Source organism: Grus americana, chromosome 32, assembly GCF_028858705.1.
Source record: "Grus americana isolate bGruAme1 chromosome 32, bGruAme1.mat, whole genome shotgun sequence".
Lineage (NCBI taxonomy): Eukaryota > Metazoa > Chordata > Aves > Gruiformes > Gruidae > Grus > Grus americana.
In genome coordinates this window covers 530,462-538,935 of record NC_072883.1, presented here as the reverse complement: position 1 = coordinate 538,935, position 8,474 = coordinate 530,462, and the positions used below count along the sequence as shown (strand labels likewise).

Genomic DNA, 8,474 nt, shown 5'->3' with positions numbered 1-8,474 from the left:
GCGCACACACACCTGCGCACACACGGAGCTACAGACACCCGTGGACTTGCACCCCCCCCCCCCATCTCCTCACACGCTTGTGCACACCCACGCACGCCCACTCCCACCACCCACGCAGCACCCCTACCTGCTCCCCCCCCTCAATCCCTTGCACGCACCCCCAGATTACCCCCACCCCCCACCCCCCCGGTACCTTGCACACGTGCACACACCCGTGCACACCCAGCTAATCCGGGGGGGGGGGGCACATCCTGCCCGCCCAGCACCCCCCCCTTTGCCTGCAGGATTCCGGATTATCCCCCCCCCCCCCCCCCGATCCCAGCCAGCCCCCCCATAATCCGCTGCACTCCGGGCTCGCCCCCCCCCTGCCTGTACTGCAGGCAGGGCGCAGGCAGGGCGCAGGCAGGGTGCAGGCAGGGTGCAGGCAGCTCCCGCAGGGCCGCGGGGGGGGGCTCTGTGATCCCAGCGCCAGCACCCGCAGCGCCAGCGCCACGGGGGGGGACCCCGAATGCGGCCCCCCCCCCCCCCCTCCGCCAGCACCCCGCTGGTGGTGCGGTGCTCAGCGGCACCCACGCATGGTGCTGTACCCTGCGCGGGGTGCTCAGCACCCATCCGGCTGCGCCCCGTACATGATGTTCAGCATCCCTGTGCGGGGTGCTCAGCACCCATCTGGCTGCACCCTCTGCATGGTGCAAGGTGCTCAGCACCCATCTGGCTGCACTCCGTGCATGATGCTCAGCACCCATCCGGCTGCACCCTCTGCGTGATGCTCAGCATCTCTCTGCAGGGCGCTCAGCGCCTACCCAACTGCACGCCGTGCATGGTCCTCAGCGTTCCTGCGCGTGGTGCTCAGCACCCATCTGGATGCACCCGGCGCAGGGTGCTCAGCACCTACCTGTCTGCACCCTGTGCAGGTTGCTCAGCACCCATCCATCTGCACGCCGTGCATGGTGCTCAGCGTTCCTGCGCATGGTGCTCAGCACCCATCCGTCTGCACCCTGTGCATGGTGCTCAGCACCCATCCATCTACACCCTGTGCATAATGCCCAACACCCTTCCAGCTGCACCCCATGCACGGTGCTCAGCACCCATCCGTCTGCACCCCGTGCGTGGTGCTCAGCACCCATCCGGCCCGTCTCCCTTTGAAGCGGATGAGCAGAACGGGGTGGGGGAAAGCCCCCCCCCCTGCTCCATCCGCTGGTGAACACCTAAACGAGGTCACGGAGCCGGGATTTGGTGCGCATCCTTCCTCCTGCGCCGCACGTCTTCCTCCTGCAGGAAGAGCTCCGTGGCCTGGAGCATCCTCAGGAGATGTTGGGTGGTCCAAAGCTGGACCAGGGAGAAGGCGATGCCCAAGGAGATGATGTCATGAGGTCAACCTCCGAGCGTGTCACCACTCAAAACCGCACCATGGGGGGGGGGGGGTTTATCGGGGTTTTATCCACCGTGGGGTGGGGATCAGGGCACCATCCTCGAGTTTAGAGGGATGAAACCCAAGAGGGATGGTGTCCTGATGCACCCGCGCGGAGCGAACATCTCCTCCAGGTTTGGGTGGGCTCCTTGGCCAACCCAGCAAGGTGCTTTGTACCTGAGAGGGTTTTTTTTTTTTTTTTCTTGAGGGATTGGAGAGCTGAGGACCCTTTGTGGTGACCTCCAAGAGCTTCTTCTTGAGCCAGTGGAGGGAGGCAGCGGCTCCCAAAGGGTGTCTTCTCCTCCAGAGATGGAGGAGGAAAGTAGGTCAGGCTTGGAGCTCCCTCCATGGGCCAGGACTTCAGGAAAAGCTTTGGTAGAAGCTCCAACGTGATCAGGCACTACGTTGGGGAGAAACCCTATAGATGCCTCAACTGCGGGAAGGGCTTCACCATGAGCTCAATGCTCATCGAATATCAGGAGACCCACATGGAGGAGGCTCCCTACAAGTTCTCCGTGTGCAGGAAGAGCTACAAGGAGCTGAGATCCCACCAGAAACACCACGTGGAGTAGAAGGTGGTGGCGACTCACCCGGTTTAGGTGGACATCCATGGTGGGCTGCAACTTTTGGGGTCTCCAGCCTCGTACCTCATGCTCAGGTTGCAACGGGCAGTCAAGTTCTGCCCTCATCTTCCTCTCTTTCACCCCGTCATCCTCCAGCAACAAAATAAACCTTGGATAGTCCAGAGACTCATGTCCCTTGTTGGGACATCCAACTTAGGACCGAGATAGATTTTTTTTTTGCTGACATCTGAATTAGCTTCTCGTTATCCGTTTAACATCGTTTGCTGCGTCTCAAGAGCCCCAGCCCCCCCCCAGGGACGACCCAAAAATCCACATTTCTCAAAGGCCACCCAGGAGCGAGGCCAAATGGCCGCGGTTCCTTCCTTCGTTAAACAAAACAACAAACCAAACCACGGCAATATCGCGTTTCCATGGGGTTTTTATCAACTCCGGAGCTTTTTCTTGTTTCTTTTTAACCTTTTATTTTAATTCTCAGGGTCAGTGTGTGGGTGAGAATCGGCAAATTCGGTTATTTATGGAAAAAGATATTTTCTCCCTTTGCGCTTGGCTCTTTTTTTATTTTTTTTTCTTTTTTTCTTTTTAATTATTATTTATTTTGTCTCATTAAACCTTGAGGCTGCTCTTCCTTGGAGGAGGGTAACGGAGAGAGGTCAGGCGTGGGGGGCTCCATCCTGGCTGCCCCGGTATCACGGGGGGGGGTCCATCCCGGCTGCCCCGAGCATCCCCCGTATCCCGGGGGGGTCCATCCCGGTTCCCCCGGTAGCACCGGTTTGTTGCAGCCCGGCTCGGTGTGCAGAGGCACAGGAAGGGGCCGGGACAGCGGGACCGGGGGCGGGCGGGGGGCTGAGGTGTGGGGGGGGGGATATACCCCACCGTGCACCCCCGGGACCGGCCGGAGCGGTCCCCGCCGTGGATCCGCGGAGGGCGGCAGCGCCCGCAGGTACCGGGGGGAGGGGGCCCGGGCAGCGGCTGCGGGATACGGGGGGGTCCCGGGCAGAGCCCCGTGGGTAGTGGGGGGGTCGCGGGCAGAGCACCGCAGATAACGGGGGGGGGGGGAGGGGGGCGGGGATCCCGGACAGCAGGGACCGGGGGGGTCCCGGGCAGAGCCCAGAGGGACCGGGGGGGGGTCCCGGGTATTACCCTGTAGGTAATGGGGGGGGGGGTGTCCTGGGCAGAGCCCTGAAGGTAACGGGGGTCCATGGGGCCAGGGATGGGGGTGTCCGGGGCAGCACCCCACAGGTAATGGGGCGGTCTGGGGAGGGGGTCAGGACCAAAGACCCCCCCAGACCCAGCACGGCTCCTTACTGCTTTGTGCCTGGTCCCCGTCAGGGCTGAGAGCGATGCTGCACCCCCCAAGTTTGGGGGGGCACCAGTGCCCATCGGTCGCTGCCTTGAGCTGGGATCTCCCTGCACGTCCTCCAGTTGTCCCCTAAATAACACCACGGAGGAGGCCGGGTATCCCCCCCCCCCCCCCAATAACATGGGGGGGCTCTGAAGCCTTCCCGTGTGGACCTTCAACATCACCCAAGGGGATGGAGCTTCACCAGCCTTGCCTGGCTGTGGGGTGATGCGTGGACGGATGCTCTTCCCATGACCACATCATGCAAGAGAAGAGCCATGAGAGCGTGTCGTCCCCGGGTAAGGACCTTCTGCTCCCCAAATTTCCATAGCTGCCCCCTCTTCCCACGGCTCCTCTGCCTGCAGTTCCCCCAGGCACCCAACACGCGTCTCCTTTAAGAGTATCTGGACCAAGAAGCCATCAACAAGAACATCCAGGGACAAACCCGCCCCACACCGTGATAAGGGAGGTGGCGATAAGACCAAACCTCATTACTGGCGCTAACGGGCAAGGCCACGCTGAGTGTGAGAAGGAGGATAAGGAAAGGGAGGGAGACGAGCACGCAGGGACATAAAACCTGCCCAATTAGCGTTAACGAAGAGGTTAAGCAGAAACAAACCTCGCTGGTTGCGCTAACGGGTGGTCTTCTACTCACCAGTAGAACTTTGAAGTTCCACCAAGAGCTTTGCGGATAAAGATGCAACACTGGAGGGAAAACTGCGTACGGAGGAGGTGATGAGCAGGGGAAGAGGGGACGCGGAGGAGAAAAGGGGGGGGCAGACAAAAAAAGGAGTTTAAAAGGGGCTGGTGGTGTAGTAGAAGGGGGTCGGTCTATGCGTTGGTCATCGCAGTTGGTCCTGTCTTCATTATTCAATCTTTTTCTTAAATATTTCTGGATCTGGTGCTAGCTGTGGGGGGGTCTGAGTGGGTTTGGGGTCATCTACAGGAGTCAGACTGGGGGTGTTGGCACCGCTGCTCTGTGGTGTCAGCTACTGGAGCGAGCTGGGATCCCAGTGCAGCTACTGGAGTGGGTGGAGGTCTTGCTAGAAGGTCTCCAGCAGCTGGGCAGCACCATACTGGCTGGTACTGGAGCTGCTGGAGGAGGTGGCCGCTCTCAATATCCCTTAACACACAACAAATGACCCGCTTTGGTCTCCCAACAGGTGATGGGACAGACAGTGAGAAGAAGGAGCCCCAGCCCATGGAAGAGCACAGGATGATGCTGGAAGGACCCAGAGAAGAGCCTCAGAGCCCCAAGGTGGATATGGACCACGATGTTCAACATCAGCCGGATGATAAGCAAGGTAGCCAAGTACCAAGAAAACCCCGAAAATGCTCTTTCAAAGGGACGTATGCTGAAGACCTTCAAGAAGATGCAACCCAACCAAGGAGTAGCTCCAGAGGGAAGGTGTACAAGTGTGTGGACTGCAAGAAGATCTTCACCTGGGGCAGCAGCCTGACACGTCACCGACGGATCCACACGGGAGAGAAGCCCTTCAAGTGCCTGGATTGCGGGAAGAGCTTCACGCAGAGCGTGGTCCTCCTGCGTCACTGGAGGACACACACCAAGGAGAAGCCCTTTCTCTGTACCACATGCGGGAAACGCTTCTCCTGGCGCTCGGACCTCATCACCCACCAACGCATCCACACGGGAGAGAGACCGTATGCCTGCTCGCACTGCGAGAAGACCTTCCGGAAGAGGTCTCACCTCATGAGGCATCAGCAAGTCCTCCATGATGGTGAGTCCTCAGATGGGGCTTAGCGTGAGATGTCCCATGCCCTGGTGGAGCTGTGGGTGGGGATGGCCTGGAGAAGTACGTGGTGGGGCCGTGTTGGGATTCCTGCTCCCAGCGTGGCAGCAGTGATGGGGTGGGAGGTGTCCCTGGGGATGGAGTTGCTCTGTCCCCAGGTTGGGTTGAACTGTCAGTATGGATAGTCCTGGTCTGAGCAGGAGGTTGGACTGGAGACCTCCAACTAACGGAGCTGCACTGGAAGAAACTCCTCATGAGTCAGTCTTGGTGATAGCAAATGGTCTCCAAGAACACTTCCCAAGTTCATTAGTGGACATGGAGGCCTCTCTTCACCCACCCTCCACCAAACCCCCTCCTGGGTCTTCCCAACTTACATTACCCATCCTTGGTCATGGAGGTCCTGTTGGTGCAATGGCTTTGTCTTTCTCGAGCAGGCACCGAGAGCACCCAGCTGGAGCCGGGACAACCACCCCAGGTGCTGGAGGAGAAGTTGGAGAACAAGAAGGAGCAGACACCGATGAGACAAGGGGGTGGCATGAAGGACACCCACACAGCCACAAGCAAGCCGATGGCCCGTGCCAAGCAGAAGACCCATAAATGCCCAGAGTGTGGGAAGACCTTCTGTTGGAGGAACAGCCTGAGACGCCACCAGAGAAATCACACGGGAGAACGACCCTACAAGTGCCCGGATTGCGGAAAGACCTTCAATGACTTCTCCAACCTCGTCTCCCACCATAGGATCCATAAGGGAGAGAGACCGTACGAGTGTCCCGAGTGCGGGGAATGCTTCACCCAAAACTCGAGCCTTTCCAGGCATCGGAGGACCCACACTGGAGAAAAACCCTTTTCCTGCTCTGATTGCGGGAAATCCTTTACTCAGAAGCAAAAACTCATCTTGCACCAGCGCATCCACACCGGGGAGATGCCGTACAGCTGCCAGCAATGCCAGAAAACCTTTCGGACCAGCTCCCACCTCGCCACGCACCAGCAGATCCACACGCAGGAGAACTCCCACGCGTGCCTGATCTGCGGGAAGTCATTCAGCGTGGGTGCCGAGTGTGTTCTCCATCAGAGGACCCACCTGGAGGAGGTGCCAGTGGGCCAAGGAGCTTCTCCAGCGGGTGACGTGACACGAAATTAGGGGGTTGTGGCCTCCCTAGGTAGGGACTTCCACCCCTTTGGTTTCATCCCATGAGCCTGGTGATCTTGGAGGGGGAAATTCAGAGATGTCTGGGGGATGCTAATGCCCCACCAAGGGTTTTTTTTTGGGGGGTGAGGGGCCGTGTGAGCCCCTCTCTACTTTTAAACATGAGTGCCTGCACGTAGGTGTAAAGGAGGAGGAGAGTTACCAGCAGGTGCCTTGGGTACGTGGACAACGTGGCTCTTCCTTCACCCCAGCACATGGGACCATCAAATCCAAGAGCCCCAGCATCTCCATGGGGACTTGTGGGTCCAGGGAAAGGAGATGTTCAAGAAATGCTGCCTTCCTGGCAAAAACAGGGTGCTCCCATGAATCCAAAGGGATCGTAAAGCCTCGTTAGCCAGCGAGGTCGTTAACAAGACCCAAGGTTGAACAAACTGCTGGACAGCCTTGGTACGACATTTTGGTGGGATGTTGGTTGGCATCTCACGTCATGTTTTACAAGCTGTGACCATCGTGGTGTTTTTTATTCGGTTTGCTCTTAATGTGTTTATCTCTCCCTGTTCACCGCTCTCTTCGTTAAAAGCATGTACCGTTAATTATTACTTGATTACAAACTGTGAAGATGAACTTCAATGATGGTGCTCACCAAGGCTGAAGTTCTCGTGCTTCCCGGTGGGATGCTGCACCGTGACGGCGGAGGGAGGATGAGCCGCTCTCGCCGTCGCCTCGGGGACTACTTTACCGTGAGGAAGGAGATGCTGCCAACAGGAGAAACTTTGGCCAAAAATCCCCCAACTTTGGGAGGTTTGGAGGAAGCAAAAATCCAGCCAGGACCCTGCAATAAAAATCAAGCGCGCGGGATGGTCCCTTCGTTATGTATGTGCGTGCATACATATATATACACGCACGTACAGCCAAGTGTATGTGTATATGTCCCCATAGTAAATAGAAGAAATCTCTTTTTTTTTTTTTTGAAGTTTCTATGAAATATTGTGGATTTTACTCAAAATGTCTTTCAGGTTCGTGTCCTGTTCATTTGACAGTGAATAGATTTGGGGGTGCACAAGAAATTGGGAGGGGGGAGGCAACCAGGTGGACGCCCCAACCCATCCCAGCCGCAGAGATGTCCCTGGCCGTGTCCCGTCCTGCTCAGCCGTAACGCGGAGAGGAGGGGGCTGGGGTGGGGGGGTGGCCGGATTTTGGTCAGGAACTGTCTGGGCATCTGTGTCTCCATGGGAGATGGTGAGTAATGGCCATGGCATAACTCCTTCTCCTCCTTTTCCTTCTTCTTCTTTTTCTTTCTTTCTCCTCCTCCTCCTCTCTTTCTCCTCCTCTTCCTCTTCCTTCTTTCTCTTTCCCTTTCTTTCTCTTCTCCTTCTTTCTCCTCCTCCTTCTTTCTTCTCCTCCTCCTTCTTCTTTCTCTTTCTCTTCTCTTTCTCCTCCTCCTCCTCTTTTTCCTTCTTGTCTTTTTCTCTTCTCTTTCTCCTCCTCCTCCTCTTTCTCTTTCTTCTCCTTCTCCTCTTCCTCCCCCCTTTCTCATCCTCCTTCTCTTTCTATTCCTTCTCCTTCTCTTATTAAACTATTTTTATCTCCACCCACAAGTTTTTTCGCTTTTCCCCTTCTTTTCCCCTTCCTGGGTTCACCCGCAGCAGGTGGGAGCAGCCAACAGCCCAGTGCTGCCCCAACCCAACCTGACCCATCTTCATCCTTGGCCCTCCTGGGGGGTGCGATGAGTTTTGGGGGGGGTGGAGGGTGGGAAAGTGGGGACCAAGGGTGGGCGCTGGTGCCGAGAGGAGGAGGAGAGGGAGAAGGAGGGATGGAGGATGAGTAAGGATGGAGGAGGGAGGGACAGAGGAGGCGGCATAGAGAAGGAGGAGGGGTGGAGGAGGAGGAGGAGCAGGAAAAGGAGTAAGGTTGGAGGATGGAGGAGGAGGAGGTGGCGATGGAGGAGGAGCAGGAAGAGGAAGGATGGAGTAGGCGGAGGGATGGAAGAAGAGGAGGAGCAGGAAGAGGAGGAGGGACGGAGTAGGGATGGAGGAGGAGCAGGAGAACAAGGAGGAGGAGCATGAGCAGGAAGAGGAGTAGGGATGGAGGAGGAGCAGGAGGAGGAGGAGGAGCCAGGAGGAGGAGGAGGAGTAGGAGGGTTGGAGTAGGCGGAGGGATGGAGGAAGAGGAGGAGCAGGAGCAGGAAGAGGAGGAGGGATGGAGTAGGGAGGGAGGAGGAGCAGCAGGAGAAGGAGGAGGA

At 57.7% G+C, this 8,474-nt stretch overlaps 1 protein-coding gene across 2 annotated transcripts; it reads left to right on the top strand.

Moving 5' to 3' along the window:
- Positions 1 to 2,849: 2,849 nt before the first annotated feature.
- On the top strand, positions 2,850 to 7,230 carry LOC129198329 (zinc finger protein 135-like). 2 transcript variants are annotated; one of them, XM_054807537.1, is made up of 4 exons: positions 2,850 to 2,935; positions 3,325 to 3,633; positions 4,498 to 5,073; positions 5,520 to 7,230. In XM_054807537.1, the coding sequence occupies exons 2-4, from the start codon at positions 3,597 to 3,599 to the stop codon at positions 6,224 to 6,226; spliced, it is 1,320 nt and encodes a 439-aa protein (XP_054663512.1). In that variant the 5' UTR covers positions 2,850 to 2,935; positions 3,325 to 3,596; the 3' UTR covers positions 6,227 to 7,230. The 2 variants fall into 2 exon arrangements, with proteins under 2 accessions (XP_054663512.1, XP_054663513.1); XM_054807538.1 differs by lacking the exons at positions 2,850 to 2,935; positions 3,325 to 3,633 and adding an exon at positions 3,690 to 4,066.
- The last annotated feature ends 1,244 nt before the right edge of the window (positions 7,231 to 8,474 follow it).

Bases quoted from the DNA above. Each gene is read 5' to 3' on its own strand.
- LOC129198329 (XM_054807537.1), top strand. From the start codon at position 3,597: ATGCAAGAGAAGAGCCATGAGAGCGTGTCGTCCCCGG. The intron at 3,634-4,497 runs GTAAGGACCTTC...GTCTCCCAACAG, and splicing joins TGAGAGCGTGTCGTCCCCGG to GTGATGGGACAGACAGTGAG. The intron at 5,074-5,519 runs GTGAGTCCTCAG...TTTCTCGAGCAG, and splicing joins TCAGCAAGTCCTCCATGATG to GCACCGAGAGCACCCAGCTG.